Source organism: Canis aureus, chromosome 37 (assembly GCF_053574225.1).
Source record: "Canis aureus isolate CA01 chromosome 37, VMU_Caureus_v.1.0, whole genome shotgun sequence".
In the NCBI taxonomy this organism is placed as follows: Eukaryota; Metazoa; Chordata; class Mammalia; order Carnivora; family Canidae; genus Canis; species Canis aureus.
The window spans coordinates 1,315,510-1,332,595 of NC_135647.1; the positions used below are offsets into that span (position 1 = coordinate 1,315,510).

A 17,086-nucleotide genomic window follows, 5' to 3' on the forward strand; every position below is an offset into this window, starting at 1 on the left:
GAGGGGAAGAATCCCGGAAGGACTCGGCGCCAGGAGGGGCCACGCCGGCACGCGGAGGGGGCGGGGAGCGTCTAGCGGAGCTCTAGGGTGCAACAGTTCTGGCAGCAGTGGAATAAATCTATTCATCAGCGCTTCAGACAGTGCTTTAGGTATTAACGTGAGCAGCAGACGAATGTCTAGGCCCCAGAAATCTCTGAGCTAACTCCAGGAACGTCGCTGTTAGTGGCTGAGGTTCAAGATACACATTAAGGAGCAGATTCAGGTGCTGGAGCAAGTCTTGACCTTCCTGTGCAAAGAGCTCTAGGCCTGTGTGCACGAGAAGCATCTACAATGTGGAGGAAGCTTTAGGAAGAGTTTGATGATCTAAGAGTTGCAATCTGGATGAGTTGTGAGGTCAAATGAAGATGCCTTTTGAAAGCATTCTACAGGGCAGCCTGGGTGGCTCAGTGGTTGAGCGGCTGCCTTCAGCCCAGGATGTGATCTAGAGACTTGGGATTGAGTCCTGCATCGGGCTCCCTGGATAGAAGCTGCTTCTCTCTTTGTGTCTCTCATGAATAAATAGATAAAATTGAAAAAAAGTGTTTTATATAGGTTATAACTCTCTAATGCTCTCATAGTTTTCACTGTAATCATTGCCAAAGATCTACCGATCTCATCTGTGTCCTGGATCTCTACTGTGTGTGTTATTCTCTTGAACTGACTGTTACCTGTGCTTGATTTAGGTTGATCCATAGTATGTAATCTGGGATCATGCTTAAATCATTCTTTGCTCTTTCCCTTAGGTGTCTGTCTCAAGTTCTATCTGTGGTCTGTTTAGGTTACAAAGTAGTACCAATAAGTAGTACTAATTTACTTCTTTGGTCTAAAGGAGTAAATATTTATTTATTAAGATTTTATTTATTTATTCATGAGAGACACAGAGAGAGAGGCAGAGACACAGGCAAGGGAGAAGCACACTCCATGCAGGGAGCCTGATGTGGGACTTGATCCCACATCTCCAGGATCACACCCTGAGCTGATGGTGGCGCTAAACTGCTGAGCCACCTGGGCCGCCCTAAAGAAGTAAATATTTAGAGAAATACACATAGGCAGTACCAGCTACATGATCTGCAGGACTAGTACAAAATGAAAATGTGCGGCCCTTTGTTCAAAATGCAGGAAAAACATATTGTTAAAAGTATTAAAATATAAAATCTATTTATCTCCTACCATAGGCTCTCTCATGACTCATCATTGCGTTTTTGTTCTTTGTCATTTAAACAAAAATTAAAATTTTAGTTATGACTTTTGCTGTTCACCTTTATATTGTACAATACCAGTTTTAAATGCAAATATAAAAGCGTTAGTGATCACCAAATTACACACAATTCATATTTTGTAGTTTTGTGCATATGTATTTCAGATCAGTGGAAACACTGTACAGGGTGACTGACAGCTTCTTGACAGGTACACATTCTGTCAACTCGACCTTTAGGTACTGATGAGTAAGGAAAAGGAAAAAGGCAGCAGTAGTGGGTTGCTCTCTTCCCTTTCCCTTCTGCCGTCATTTCCAGGAAATGGCTACTTACCACAGGGAAGTAACACAAAAAGAACATGGTGAGTTCCTTTTTCCTGTTTCTCAGACCCTGCCTTTTACCAGCTGAGTTATAAGGAAGTTCTGGTTCCAGCAAGAAAAGTATGGTCTCACCTGGCTGTCAGCACCCCAGCTTACTCAGGTGCAGATATAATATGCCTACCTTGTACATGTATGGGTAGGAAATTTTCCCTTCTTCCCTTTCAGGTTCTTTGGGTGGTCTAATAAATAAATTGACATGACCGGTTAAAAGGAGAAAAACAAATTTATGTACGTATAAGAGTTCCAAAGATAGGAACTCATGGGCAATTTGGGCAATTGAGGTTTATATGCCATCCTAAGCCAAGGAATGGGATAGGGGCCTGGGACTTCCTCTTCCTGGGAGGAGAATTCACAGGATAAGAGAAGTTTGGTAATTAGATGTTTGCATGGTATTCAGTTGTCTTTCAGGTAAAAAAGTTATGTCTGGTAATAGGTCTTTTTCTGGTACAGGCCCCCTATATAAATTATTTTAGGTAGTTAATGGAGAGGTAGATGTTTTTCCTGAGTCTTCTGGATCATGATTGGCTTCAGCTCAACATAATCCACAAGCCAGAGTGGTGTACTTTGGGGCAGCCTACTCTATTCCTTTTCTTCTTCTTTAAATATTTTATTTATTTATTCATTAGAGACCCACAGAGAGAGAGAGGCAGAGACACAGGCAGAGGGAGAAGCAGGCTCCATGCAGGGTGCCTGATGTGGGACTCGATCCTGAGGCTCCAGGATCACGCCCTGGGCTGAAGGCAGCGCTAAACCGCTGAGCCACCCGGGCTGCCTCTATTCCTCTTTATAGTTAGAGTCTCACTGAACTCCCATGAGTCATAGGTCCACTGGAATTTTGTGCTCATGGGGGATTGCAAATGCTATATGTGAATGGGAGAGCAAGACATACCTTCTACTCAGGTGCATGCATTACTGTCCTGTCCTTCACTTATAAAACACAAGTTCAAAGAGAACATTTAGAATGTCAAGACTGTGACAACAATATTAAACAAGCCCAAGATCTTCTGAAAAGCAGGACCCCTCTGAGCATTAGGGCCCTGCGTGATTGTATAGTTAACACATCTTGGAAGCTAGCACTGCACATCTGGCCGACTCAATGGGGAGACTTATCAGGAAGGCAGTTGTGAAGTCTTCTAACAGACTGGTGATAAATGTAGGAAAAATTTTCCCTGGAATCTTTAAACTCAGGAGAAAGTATACTGGACAAAAAACTTATAATTGTGGTGAGTATAGGAAAGCCTTTATTCAGCATTTCCCCCTTTCTGGACATCAGAGAACTCACTCTGGGGAGAAACTATCACTGTGGTAAGTGTGAGAAAACCTTTATTCAATGCTCTCATTTTTGTTGGTCACCTGAAAATCCATGCTGGATAAAGCCCTATAGACGTAAAGAATGTGAGAAAGCTTCCAGTGCAAGTACTGGCCTTATTAAGTATTAGAAAATTTGCACAGGAGAGAGAAACCCTATGAATGTAATAAATGTGGGAGAGGTTGCAAGGTTTCTAGGTGTGTTCAGCTCCGTTAAGGCCTCAGACTGCTCCTGTGGATAGGAAGTTCTAATAATGGGTTTCCTATTCTGGCAATTTCATTAAGAATTCAGGCCTTTTTCAACAGATAATATGTTTTGGAAAAGGATGCTATGGGAAAAGCATGAGAAAAGCTTCAAGGTGTTTTTCTCCAGACATGGTAAATTTTTTCCAACATCAGACCCTTGTATGGAAATGATCCCTTAAAATAGCCATTTCTATGTTATCTGACTTATGTGCAGCTGAGTAATGTATAGAATTGTTGAATCATGTTATACACCTGAAACGATTACACTGTATGATAATTATACTTGAATAAGAAAAATAAAGGGATATGAACTTTTTTAAAAAAAGCCTTTTCTAGTCAAACCCTCATATTCTTTGCAGTATGCTACGCACCAAGAGTTTAAAGGTTTAATCATGGCCTCTGGATGAATAACTATTGATCTGGAGAATCCTGCATCTTCACCTCCTAACCTTGTAACTGCTGACAAGTTATTTAACTCCTTTATGCCCAGATTTTTTTCAATGAAATTATTATTGGATAATAACTACTATTTACCAAGGATATTATGAAGATAAAAGAAGGTAACAAGTGGATGGCACTTTGTGTGTGTGTTGCTTTTTTTTTTCTTCTTTTTTTAAAGATCTTATTTATTTGAGAAAGAGCAAGAGAGAGCAAGTATGGGCAGGGAGAGAGGCAGAGGGAGAAGCTGACTCTCCGCTGAGCAGAGAGCCCAATGCTGGACTCGATCCCAAGACCCTGAGCCACCCAGGCACCCCAGGCATTTTGAACACATGTATTCTAATACTGATAGAAGAATGCTGTACTACAGGTTGAGTATTTGCTCTGTCATATCAAAAAGACTAAAATAAAGAGTATGACTATGAGAACAGAAATAAACAATACATACTAAAACCTCACAAATATACCACCATTGTTTTTATGAGTTCAGCTTTTTTTAGATTCCACATATAAGTGGTATCCTACAATGTTTGTCTTTTTCTGACTTATCTCACTTAATACAGTGCTCTCAAATTCCATCCATTTCACAAATGGCAGGATTTCCTGCTTTCTCATGGTTTAATAATATTCCACTGTTTATATGTACTATGTCTATTCATCTATTAATGGGCTTAGGTTGTTTCCACATCTTGCCTATGTTTTATTTATACTTATATTTAAGTAGGCTCTGTGCCACATGTGAAGCTATAACTCATGACCCTGAGATTAAGAGTTATGTGTTCTACTGACTGAGCAAGCCAGGTGCCCTACCTGTGTTTTAACCGAATTGTTTTTGTTATTAAGTTGTAGGAGTTCTTTATGTATTTTGTCTTAAAAAAAAATTTTTTTTAAGTAGGCTCCACACTCAGTGTGGGGCCTAAACTCACAACCCTGAGATCAAGACCTGAGATCAAGAGTCAGACACTCAACCGACTGAGCCAAACAGGCATCCCAAGTTCTTTATATATACGTATTTTGGGTATAAACCTCTTATCTGATAGATGGTTTGCAAATATTTTCTCCCATTCTGTAGGTACAGGATTGGGTGGTGAGGTGGGCAAGGAAAGATGAATAAAGCAACTATCAAAAACAGATATGCACTGACTAACAAGAGTTACAATGAATGTCAAAAGTGGAAAAGATGAAAATAAGCAGAAAGTCTGGGGATGGCAGTAGAAAGCAACAGAAAAATATTTTTAAAAATATTTTTTTGAGAGAGCACAGGGGCATGGGGTGGGATGGGTGAGGGGCAGAGAAGAGGAAGAGGGAGAGAAGCAGACTCCCTGCTGAGTGCAGAGGCCTATGCTGGGCTTGATCCCAAGACCCTGAGATTATGACCTGAACTAAAATCAAGATTCATTCAACCGAATCACCCAGGTGTACCCCAATAATTTGTTTTTTGACTGACAGAACAGATTGAAACGTACTGAAGTTAGAGGGAATGGGGCCAATAAGGAGAAAATGCTGAAGAGAGATCATGATATTTTAGGATCATTTGTTACTTTTTAACTAAAGACAGCAGGGACTAAAGGAAATACCAGATAGGGTTAGACAGTCTGAAAGATTAGGTAGATGATGTAGCTTCCATTACAAGGGCACAAGAAAGAGGTACAAAAGGGCTTTAAATGATACAGGAAATTCAGAAAAGGTCATTTAAAAAAAAAATCTTATTTATTCATGAGAGACACAGAGAGAGAGAGAGAGGCAGGGGCACAGGCAGAGGGAGAAACAGGCTCCATGCAGGGAGCCGGATGCAGGACTCAATCCCTGGACTCCAGGATCACGAGCAGGGCCAAAGGCAGGCGCTAAACCACTGAGCCACCCAGGAATCCCCAGAAAAGGTTTTTAAATGAAGTTATTAGGAATGCACATAGACAACTTTTTCCTGAGGCTGATAACAGGGAAGACAGCATTATGTTATTCTGTACCATGTCCTTTGTTAGTGCTAATTAAGTGGGACTATGGTACTTGAGAGGACATTCAGTCTGATTCAGCACAGTGTTTCTATGACTCACGGGTTCCTAATGCTTTTCTGCCTGGATACCTACCAGAACTTTCAACCATTCTCTCTCAAGATGGATTCTTTTTTAAATCTTTTATTTTATTTAAATTTTTATTTATTTATGATAGAGAGAGAGAGAGAGAGAGGCAGAGACATAGGCAGAGGGAGAGGCAGGCTCCATGCACCGGGAGCCCGACGTGGGATTCGATCCCGGGTCTCCAGGATCGCGCCCTGGGCCAAAGGCAGGCGCCAAACCGCTGCGCCACCCAGGGATCCCTCAAGATGGATTCTTGATGCTCACCCTGCTCATGAATGGCCTGGAATTCTGGATATTTCATGGACTGGAATAATTAGTGGCTTCTATGCTGCTTTGTGAGGAAATTCTGAATGTACTCCCATTCCACATGTCCTGGCTACAACCTGAAAACACTTAAGATATGATTGAGTTTGTGAAAAGCTCAAAGAGTGAACCAGAGTTAGTATCTTAGAAGGACACCTTAGGGGACAATTCTTAGGTCAACGAATAGAAAAAAATTGACATATAGTCTGTTCCATCTTCAAGAAGAAGTAAGAAACAAATCAAAAGGATGAGAAAATGAGGAAGGCGGACACTAATACACCTAGCCTGGCTGAGTGGACTGAAGCTTTGCAACCACGGTTGTACAGATGCTTCTCTCCCTTACTGCATGTTCGCTCATTTAATCACCACTTGCTGCCCTGTGTCATCATGCGCTCTCTCCGAGCCCCCCTCAAGGTGGCTGCCTCCTGTTTTTTGGTTGATCCTCTAACATTTACACCTGCAGCTCCTCATGCGGCATCCGCTACTGACAGCAACGTTCCTAGAGTTGGTACAGAGCCTCCCAGGGTCCAGGTGTCTCCTGGTAACAGAGCTGCCTTAAGTTAGGACCAGCAGCTGCCTCCTGGTTGTCTGAGTTCTCCCGCACGGCCCACGTTCTTGGCTCCCAGTGCAGTGCTCCCCGTTGGAGATTTAATAGCCTAGGCTGCGCCAGTCATGGACTCTGAGTAAACTTCACAGGCCGTGTCTATGGCAGTCTCTGCTTCAAGGAGACTGGCTTGGGGGTGAAGTGAATGTTTTTGGCTCCTCGGAAAGCAAAACAAATCATTAACTTACAGATATCCAAAAGGCTGCCGACAACTTTTACTGAGGCTTACGCTGACTGGTCGTCTTGAAATCACCGAATGAAGCACTGAAAGATTAATTCCAAAGGAAAATGAGAATCCCGGTGAACCTTGTCGTTTGTGACGAAATGCACAAACCAGGTCAGTCAATACAACTGATAACACGGAAAGAACGTGAAGCTTTAACTACAAATGGCACGAAACGAAAATATCCCACCGAACATGCCGGTGTTTTCCAGCAAAAACAAATTCACACGTGAGCAATTAGCACAGTACTTATGAGAAGAGAAACTATGCGTTCAATATTACACACACACAGACACACACATAATGGTTCACTTAGATCCTATCAGGGCTTTTCTAGTTCGAGGTAATTGAGAAATGTAAAACATTTTTTATAAAGCCTATTAGATGATTTTGTACATTAGATTATTGTAAATCTACACAGGAGGTTTGCTAGTTTTCAGATAAAGACATATGCAGTGGGGTATTATTATTATTATTTTTAAAGATTTTACGTATTTATTCATAGAGACACACACAAAGAGAGAGGCAAAGAGGAGAAGCAGACTCCACACAGGGAGCCCGACATGGAACTAGATCCAGGGTCCCCAGGATCACACCCCAGGCCGCAGGCGCGCCAAACCGCTGTGCCACCGGGACTGCCCTGCAGTGGGATATTAAACCTTACATAGTTGTTTTGATTCTCACATTAGGGAAAATGTGCCTCATCAAACAGGAAAACAGTACAGCAGGATTTGCCATATATCTTGAAATCACTGGTGGAGTGGATTCCTCTTTCCACTCTTCTCAGATAAAGACCTTCTCTACATTGTCTTTTCTGGAGAGAAGAGCATCCAGCATAATGAAATAGTTTCAGGACCTTTACTTTTTTTTTTTTTTTTTTTTAAGATTTTATTTATTCATGAGAGAGAGAGAGAGAGAGAGAGGGAGGCAGAGACACAGGCAGAGGGAGAAGCAGGCTCCATGCAGGGAGTCCAATTTGGGACTCCATCCCGGGTCTCCAGGATCATGCCCTGGGCCAAAGGCAGGCGCCAAACCAGTGAGCCACCCAGGCTCCCCAGTACCTTTACTTTTAATGCTAATTCTCTCAGCCCTCTTCCAGGATTGCCAGTAGCTAGGGAACCCTGCTTCTGTTAAGAGGGCTCCTCAGAACTGAAGTCTGTCCACTTACCCCAGAGAGGTGCCAAAACCCACGTATATATGGCAGTAAGATCCTAGTTATGTTACTGTCTCCCCTAAAGTCAACTTTAAGTTCAATGTGACCACCTTTCCTCACCACTAACCGCAAGTCCTCCCTAATTTATTTCTCTCCTCTCTTATTTGAATTTCTCTGGATTCTGGCCTCTTGCCTTGGATGCTTTCCTGGCTTACCTCCTGGTATGACCTCTGGATCTAGATTTTGGTCTGCGTATTAAAATGCCACCATTGCTCAAGTCCTCTTCTTTGACATGACTTTCTAATGTAGTTTGGTTGTCCTTCATTTAAAGGAATGTTTTGAAAGCTCTGTTGTGTATTTCCCAAGTTATTCCGCTTAGAGAGCTTAGACTACCTCTTCTTGTGGAGCATCATTTACTAGTGTTGATGATCAGCTTTACCGAATCCTCTCCTCTCCACATAGTAATCATGGTTACTTCCAAGACAGTCCTTTTTTTTCTGTATCTCCATTGCCACAGAGTAGCCTATTTATTAGCTCCCCTCTAAGTTCTGCTCTTGACTTCAGCAGTCAATGGAAGAGAGGCAAATCCTGTCTCACAGAAAGCCCCCTGCTCCCCACAGGTGAAGACCATTCACAGAACACAAGCCAGAGAATGAGAAAAGAGATCATAGTTTTTCAGTCATTCATCTCACTCCATATTTTTTATTCAATATTTTTCATGTTGCTATTTCTTTCTCCTTTCCATAAAAACTTAAGTTCTTTATATTAACAGGTTTTCCCTCTTGTGAATTCTTTGGTGTTGACGAAGGTGGGAACTCTGACTGAAGGCTCTTCCACACTCACTGCATTCATAGGGTTTGTCTCCAGTGTGGATTCTCAGATGTCGAATGAGGTGTGAGCCCACTCTGAAGGTTTTCCCACATTTACTACGTTCATAGGGTTTCTCTCTGGTGTGAATTCTCTGATGCAGGATAAGATGTGAGTTCAGACTGAATGCTCTCCCACATTCTTTGCATTCAAAGGGTCTTTCCCCAGTGTGAATTCTCTGGTGTCTAATAAGATCTGAGCTCCCCCCAAAGCCTTTCCTACACTCACTACATTCATAGGGCCTTTCTCCAGTGTGGATTCTCTGATGCCTGATAAGCTTTGAGCTATGTCTGAAAGCTTTCCCACACTCATTACACTGCTGGGTTTTCTCCCCATTAAAAATTGCTGCATGTTTAATAAGGTTTGGGCTCTTGAGAGATTTTCCATATTGGTGAATTCTTTCTCCAGCATAAATTCTTTGATGCTTAATAAAATCTGGATTCCATTTGAAATTTTGGTCATAGGTACTGTGTTTACAAGTTTTCTGGTTTATCAATTCACTTGAATTTAGGTTTAAGCTTCTCTCACATCTATCATGGCCAATTTCACCTGTAAGTATATTTTTGTGGGTAAGGATTTTATTATAACCTCCATCCTGAGAAGATGATGGTCTCTGAGACCCTCCTGATTCTTTTTCCCCACTGCCTCTTTAACCTGTCTGCAGACTTACAGATGTCTTGAGGCTCAGCAGATCCTTCCGACATGAATCCTGAAATTCTTCCTGATAGAATTCTTTGTGGTTCAATTTTTTCACAAATGTCCAACTTTGGCACAGATCCATTGTTTTCACTTTCCTTATCTAAAAAAATGAAAAGACAAAGTGGTAAATACCTGTTTGCTGCATTGGAAGAAAAGAAAATTTTGAGATATACCCAAGACAGTTAGTTACATATTGGTACTTGAATTGGCCATTCTAAAAATGTGGCCTTTCAGGTGATAGGTGTGATGGACAAGGACACAAAAGAGAAAAGTTGGTAAAAGCAAGTAGAATGCCCATCTATCCAACCACCCATTTCTTCATCATCCGTGACTGATCAAGTTCTGTAACCACTTTCAGCTAAATGTCCCCTGAATGCATCCCCTTTTTACATTTCTGCTACTACCACCCATTCTTATCACTCTTCCTATCTAGGAGACTGTCACAGCCTCCCACTGTTCTGACTCTGAGCTGTTCTTCTTAGGCATTCTGAATACCCTCACGAGACTAACTGTTGTTAATATTCTGTCACCTATATCCTACTCAGAAACCTTCCCTCTCTTTTCTTCCACAACACACCTAACTCCTCTGCCTGGTTTCCAGAGTCCATTTATGATCTAGTCTTCACAATTCCCGCCTTCTGGCTCACAAATTTATTCTATGACTACAACTCTGTATTGTGCTGCAATCCGGCATCCCCTGTTTGTTGTAGGATTTCCTTTGTCTAGAATATGGTAGAGCAGGAAGGGTGGTTAGGCAGTGCTGGTCTTAGGGTGGGGGAAATGTATGATTTTGGATGGGGTGGATAGAAATGTCTCCAAAAAAAAAACTGGAAAGCAGAATTTGGGTATTTTTATAAGAACTGACTGTAATTTATTCTTGAGTTTAATTTTGAGATCATTTACACCTAAAGTGATATTGAGTCCATGGACTTTTTAAATAGAGGCGTTTTAGAACAGCAATAAGTATTTCCATGGGGGTAGTCACCAGAAGTACATCCAACTTCCTATAAAAACAAAAACAAAAAAAAACCCCAAAACTTCCTACAAAAACATGAAAGTTTTGGAAGACTGAAAGTACAATAAAAAAAAAGACAACAACGCATATCTTGTTCTATAAATCCGTGAATTACATTCCACTTCTGAGTATATCATTGTGTATCTGCTTCTCTACTAACACATTTTGTTTCTCTTGATATGTTTCTTCCTCTTTTTCTTTTGTTTCTTTACTTTTTCCCTGACATTTTCTTATGCATTCATTTTTCTTTAATTTACTCACAAAAATATACTGTGTTTTGGAAATAGTCTGGATGAAGAACAAATAGGAAAACATAAATATTCTGTATAAGGAATCAGGTTTTCTCTGTTTTTATTTTAATTGACCAATGACACATAGGGAAAAAGTTCTCTACTTCTCATGGGGTGATAAAGGACCACCTATAGTGACTGAGGCTACTCTGAGAAAGAAGATTCACAGTCCCACTCTTTCAGTGACATGAATTGCACGCAATACTGCCCCTTACCACGGTCCAGAAGAAGGGGTGCTGAAGAACCATGAAGGGCATTGGGGTCCACTGGCTGCAAGTGGACACTAAGTACTGGTCCAGAAGGTACCACCTTTCTCCTGAATATCTCTTGTCCATGTGCATGGACTGGAACCCGAGGAAAAAAAAATAGAGTACATTTTGGCTTGTGAGAGAATCCTTGTTTGGGGATTTGAACATCTTCCAAAAGTAAAGAGAACCTCCTGTAGGAATACAAAACTGCAGAAGGATGGATTAAGTCTGATTCAACTGTAAAATGTGGCATAGCATCAAATGCAATGGATAGGAGACATAAAGGCACACTGAACTAACAGCCCCTGCAGGTCTCACCAGGTGTTCAATCTCAGGCCTTTTCTTCCTACTGTGAGACTCCATCCATGTGGAGGTCTTAGATCTCCCATCCCATTGTGTATCCGGACTACCGCTTCATTGGCACCTCTCTCCAAATCTTCCAGTATGGTAACCACTCCTCTCCACTCTCTGGGTCATGTTCCTGTACCCAGGCCTGGAGCTCCTCAGGCAGGATGGTCAGGAACTGCCCCAGCACCAGCAGCTCCAGGATCTGCTCCTTGCTGTAGGTTTCGGGCTGTAGCCACTGATGGCAGAGCTCCTGGAGCGGGCTCAGTGCCTCTCAGGGTCCAGGGGAATCCTGGTAGCAGAACTGCCTGAAAAGCTGTCGGCACAGCTCTTGCCTGAGGGGATTGCTTCTCTGGAGGCAAGTGTCCTGCCTCCAGACAAAATCTTCCTCTTTTATCTTCACTATCACAAGTTCTTCATTCTCCTGAAGGTTCTGAACTGTAGCTGTTGTCATTTTGTGATGAAATGTATTACCAGGAAACCCCTTTCTGCTTTGTGAAGGGTCTTATTTAGTTTCAAGAGCTCTTCTAAGGGATGAGAAATAACTATTACTGTCTACGAAGAAGAAAGATCATACAATAGTAATTTTCCATTAGACAGAAGTGTAGTGGGCATTTATTATACGTAAAAGCACTGAAATACTTATTTTGTGGGATATAAGTGTTACAAAATTTCTACCTTAAAGCAGTTTAAAATTTAAATTTAAAACAAAATACAATAAATAAATAAATAAATAAATAAATAAATAAATAAATAAAACAAAATAACTTGGGACTCCCGGTGGCTCAGTCGGTTAAGCATCTGACTTAGGCTCAGGTCATCATCTCTCAGAGTCCTGTGATCTGGCCCTGAGGCAGGTTCCCTGCTCAGTAGACAGCCTGCTTTTCCCTTTCCCTCTGCCCCTACCCCTGCTCCTGCTCTCTTTCTCATTCTCACTCACTCTCTCTCAAATGGATAAATAAAATCTTAAAAAACTAAAAACAAAATACCTTTTCTTAAAGTATTTTTTTATTCATTCATAAGAGACACAGAGAAAGAGAGAGAGAGAGAAAGAGAGAGGCAGAGACACAGGCAGAGGGAGAAGCAGGCTCCATGCAGGGAGCTGGATGCGGGACTCGATCCTGGGTCTTCAGGATCACGCCCTGGGCTGAAAGTGGTGCTAAACTGTTGAGCCACCTGGGCTGCCCCAAAATACCTTTTTAAAAAAGATTTATTTTAGAAAGAGAGATAGAGGGACAAAGGGAGAGGAAGAGAATCTCCAGCACACTCCTAGCCCATCTTGGAGCCCAAGTCTGGGCTAAATTCCACGACCCTGAGATTGACCTGAGCAGAAATCAGGAGATGGACTCAACCAACTGAGCCACCCAGGCATCCCTAAAAACAAAATACTTCAAAATGGAAGTATTTTGAAAATAGAATATAAGATTTAGGGACACCTGGGTGGTTCAGTGGTTTAGTGCTTGACTTTGGCCCAGGGCGTGATCCTGGAGTCCTGGGATGAAGTCCCACATCAGGCTCCCTGCATGGAGCCTGTTTCTCACTCTGCCTGTGTCTCTGCCTCTCTCTCTCTCTCTGTCTCTAATGAGTAAATAAATAAAATCTTTAAAAAAAGAAAAGAATGTAAGATTTATAAATTTAAGGCAATGCTTCATGTTAAACATGCTACATGCAATTAAATTATATGTAAGTCATAAAGACAATAAGGATCAGCATAGAAAAATGACAAAGTGCTTCATAAAGTTGGAGATACAAAGGAGCCTAGCACGTTGCAATGGGCAGGGAAAACTTAATTAACGGATTAACTTCTGAAGAATGGAAAGGACTTGATAGGATGTGGAAGAGAGAAAAATAGGAAATTACAAACAAGGAAACACCCTGAACAACTGGTTAATGGTAGGATCACAAAAGTGGGAAAGCAAAAAGTTTGGTAAGTTTGTATAAGGAAATCACAGAGGCAAAGTGCTACGATAGAAAGCCTCGAATGCCAAGATCCTGAATTCAGAGTTTATCCTTTAGGTACTGGGAAGCCAAGGAAAGCTTCTGAGCAGATGACCTGACAATACTGTTTGTGGAGTTAATATGTTGTTCATTTCTAGGATGGACTACAATATAAAAAGAGAAACGCCGAGAAACGTCACGTTTGTACTCAATACAAGTGTGAAGAAAATAATAAGGTTGGAATGATAATTATTAATTCAAAATCTGGAACTAGGATTATTTATAAATCTCTTAAGTAACAAGGGTAACTTTTCTTTTTCCTTTAGGTTTTGAGTAATCTCTACACCAAACGTAGGGATGGAACTCACAACTCGAGATCAAGAGTCACCTGTTCCACCAACTGAGCCAGCTGGGTCCCCAAGGCAACTTTTCTTGAGAGCCAGGGCTAACAGTTTCCACCAGTGTTAACTCATTCTTTCCTGAAAGATTTCAAATAGGTTTCCTTTTATCCCAACAGTTCCTTCTCTACTTTCCTAGTTTTGTGGCTCAGTTCATATCTTGGATGATGTGGGAAACGAAGGCAGAAGAAAAATTATGAAATTTCCTTACTATCCACAGCCCAATGAAAAGTCCTAAAACAGCCTTAGTGACATTCGTCTAGGGACTCAGCTGCCTCAATGTTGATACTTTGCTAAGGGCAAAAGGTAATCGACCCCCAGGACCCTGTAAGTATACTTGAACATATAGAAATTCTTTTGGAAACTTCCTTTATCTCTAAACTCCCCAGAGATACATGTTGGCAATCATCCCCCAAGCATATAAAGGTCCCTGATACACATCTGAAGGGTTTCATGACTGAGTTTTTACTAAACAGTAACAAATGACCCTAACAATAACTAGCCTCTGCAGGATCCTGGAAACCTTGTTTCCAAAATACCTTGGAGACTTGCTTACACTATCCCTAATGCCCTCCCAACTTCAAACTATATAATGGGCCATTCCTCAGGACCCCAGTGCAGCTCTTTCTGCCCATGGGTCCTGTTCTCTGCTTTAATAAAACCACCTTTTTGCACTTAAGACATCTCAAGACTTTTTTCTTGGCCGTTGGCTTCAAATCCTAATGTCTTTCGCATGTCATTGGACATTAAGTTAAATATAATAAACTGGCACCATGACTTGCTTATCTGTCTACTATGAATCTTGTTATTAAATACCAGTTCCTAGAGTTTTATCACACAGGAATGTCTGGTTTCTGCACTGAAAAACTGAGTAACAGGAATGTAGATATGAAGCCCTAGAGTACAAGAGCAGAATGCAAAGATCTTTCAGGGCCTTCTACTAAACATTTCACCAGTTAACTGTTGATTGTTGCACTGACATGTACTTTATTAAGAATCTGAACACACACACACACACACACACACACAAAAAAAAAAAAGAATCTGAACACAAGGAGCGCCTGGGTGGCTTAGTTGGTTAAGCATCTGTCTTTGGTTGGGGTCATGATCTCAGAGTCTGGGATTCAGTGCCACATCAGCTCCCGGCTCAGCGGGGTGGGGGGTGGGGGGGCCTGCTTGTCCCTCTGCCCCTCCCTCTCTGCTCCTGCTCCATCTCACTTTCTCTCTGAAATAAATAAAATCTTAAAAAAAAAAAAAAAAAAAGGAATCAACACAGTAAAGCTCTGGGCTAGAAGTTGTACAGCAATGGTTTCCAAGAAAGTCTGAGTTTGCAGCTGATTAACTAGATAATTAATCATGTAGAAACTGTTAAGATTCCTGGGATGCTGTCTCGGTCAGTCTGGGTATACCTGGAAAATCCCTATTCTGATGTACAGCTGTAAGGAATTAAATGGTGCTTGAGTTTGCGAAATAGTTGGGGGGAAAAAGGCCATAGAACCCACGTGGATTAAAAGCACTTAAATAACTTAATATGGCATATTAAATAACTCACTGGGCACGCACTGAAATGCTGACAACGGAAGGACTAAACCAGCTGGACGGTGGAGGCATCAGTACCTCACCGGGTCAGAGCAGGGAGACAGCGTAGGTGGACGTGCAAGAGCAAATACTTGCAGGGATGGAGAGGGCTGAAGCTGGACGGGACAAAGCGGGAAGAACTGAGAAGAGGGATGACGAACACAGGACGCTCGCAGGGTGGAGTACTGGATGGGACTAAGAATTCAATTCCCCTCCTTCCCACGGAGCTCCTACAGCTCCTGACGCATGACGTCTGCGGACACATCGCCTCGTCCCCGAACTGTTTTTAGTTCTGGCGGTTCCTTCCAGGTCTCGGCCCCAGGAGGACGGGGCAGCGGTACCGGGCCGCGGGCACCACGGGCTCCCCCGCGTGGACGCCCGACAGCCGTGGGCCGCCCCGCGTCTTCCACGGAAGGGCGAGGACCCCTCCCGCGAGCAGCGCGCGTGGGACGGGGTCCCGGGAACTCCTCCGGGAGGGGAGGAAGCAGCCCCACGGGGCCAACGCCGCGCTCCAAGGCCATCAGGGACCCCAGCCCGGCGCCCCGCCCCCCGCCATGACGTAACGCGCGGCGCGGGTAACCATGGAAACCGAGGCGCGTTTCGGAGTAGGCGGGCGCAATGCCTTCCGCACGCCTTTCCTCGGGATGCCTCCGCGGTGCTGGCTACAGGACCTCGCTGCGGGGCGGCTGCGACCCCAAATAAAGTGGCAGGGACTGCAATGCTCGGAGGGGACAAAAGGTCGGACCCGTGGATCCTCAAGCCCGGACTCCCCTCTCCTACGGGATGGTTCCGATCGGACACTTCCGGTGGGGGGACCGCGCCGCGCCGGCTCGGGGACTTTGAACCTGCGCAGAAGGAGGCCTGGCTCAGGACTGTGACTCCCAGAAGTCTTGGCGTCTTTCTCGCGCCCAGACTCCGTTTCCCAGGATGCCTCGCGGGCTCTCGAAGTTCTTAGGGCTTCCGGGGCGGGGTCCTTGCGCCCGTTTGTGGCGGGAAACTGGCTTCTGCTGCGCCGACGCGGCCTCTCCCGGACATCAGTCTGGGAGGTGGAACGGAAGCCCGTGCACCTCGCTCAGACCTCACCTGGGAATCCTTCCTCGGCTTCCGGGAATGAAGGTGTGCAAAAGGGTGTGCAAAACGTGGCTGGTTGTAACCCCGCCTCACAACGGCCCGAAACGTGGACTTTCCCGAGTCGGCGGGCGGATGTGTAACTACTAGGAGCTAACTGAGGTTTACTGCTGCTCTTTCCTCTCACTGCCTCATCTCACCTGCGGTGTTAACCAAAATTCAGCTGAGTTTGTTTGAAGGTCTTTATTTTTTAATTAATTGATTTAAAAGATTTTATTTATCCATGAGAGGCACACAGGGAAAGGCAGAACGATAGGCAGAGGGAGAAAGAAGCAGACTCCCTGTGGGATCTCAGGACCCCAGGATCACATCCTGACCACTGAGCCACCCACACCTACCCCAAAGTATTTTTTTTTGCATAATATCTACTTCTCATTTTCTTTTCATTTTTCTAAAAGCTGTGAATGGATTCAAACATTGATAAAAAAAAAAAACGGTAAACTTCATGCACACAACACCTAGCTTCTTCCACTTTTGACACTATACCCAATTTGTTTCGGATATATATTTTATTTTAACAATATTTATCTTTTTATTTAAGATTTATGTATTTATTTTAGAGAGAGAGCGCACGTCTGCAAGGGAGCACGAGTTGGCGGAGGATGACAGAGG

General features: G+C 43.1%; 2 protein-coding genes and 1 long non-coding RNA gene across 4 annotated transcripts in view; 2 read left to right on the forward strand and 1 right to left on the reverse strand.

Moving 5' to 3' along the window:
* LOC144306454 (uncharacterized) overlaps positions 1-14,550 on the forward strand; it is a 52,245-nt gene extending 37,695 nt beyond the window's left edge. The window contains exons 3-4 of the mRNA XM_077885866.1: positions 13,529-13,606; positions 13,697-14,550. Coding sequence (XP_077741992.1) covers positions 13,529-13,606; positions 13,697-13,703 — 85 coding nt within the window. The 3' untranslated portion in view covers positions 13,704-14,550. The remainder of the gene's footprint in view (positions 1-13,528; positions 13,607-13,696) is intronic.
* Positions 5,296-16,190, reverse strand: LOC144306548 (zinc finger protein 165-like). The gene is given in 6 exon segments (XM_077885981.1): positions 5,296-9,472; positions 9,474-9,634; positions 11,055-11,185; positions 11,484-11,541; positions 11,544-11,959; positions 15,321-16,190. Coding segments are annotated over 5 exon segments (1,437 nt in total). The 5' UTR covers positions 11,887-11,959; positions 15,321-16,190; the 3' UTR covers positions 5,296-8,728.
* The window catches only part of LOC144306559 (uncharacterized), a 29,536-nt gene continuing 27,707 nt past the window's right edge, over positions 15,258-17,086 (forward strand). The window contains exon 1 of one of the 2 annotated variants that reach the window (XR_013373632.1): positions 15,258-16,653. This is a non-coding gene — a long non-coding RNA (uncharacterized LOC144306559). The remainder of the gene's footprint in view (positions 16,654-17,086) is intronic. The other variant, XR_013373633.1, reaches the window with a different exon arrangement.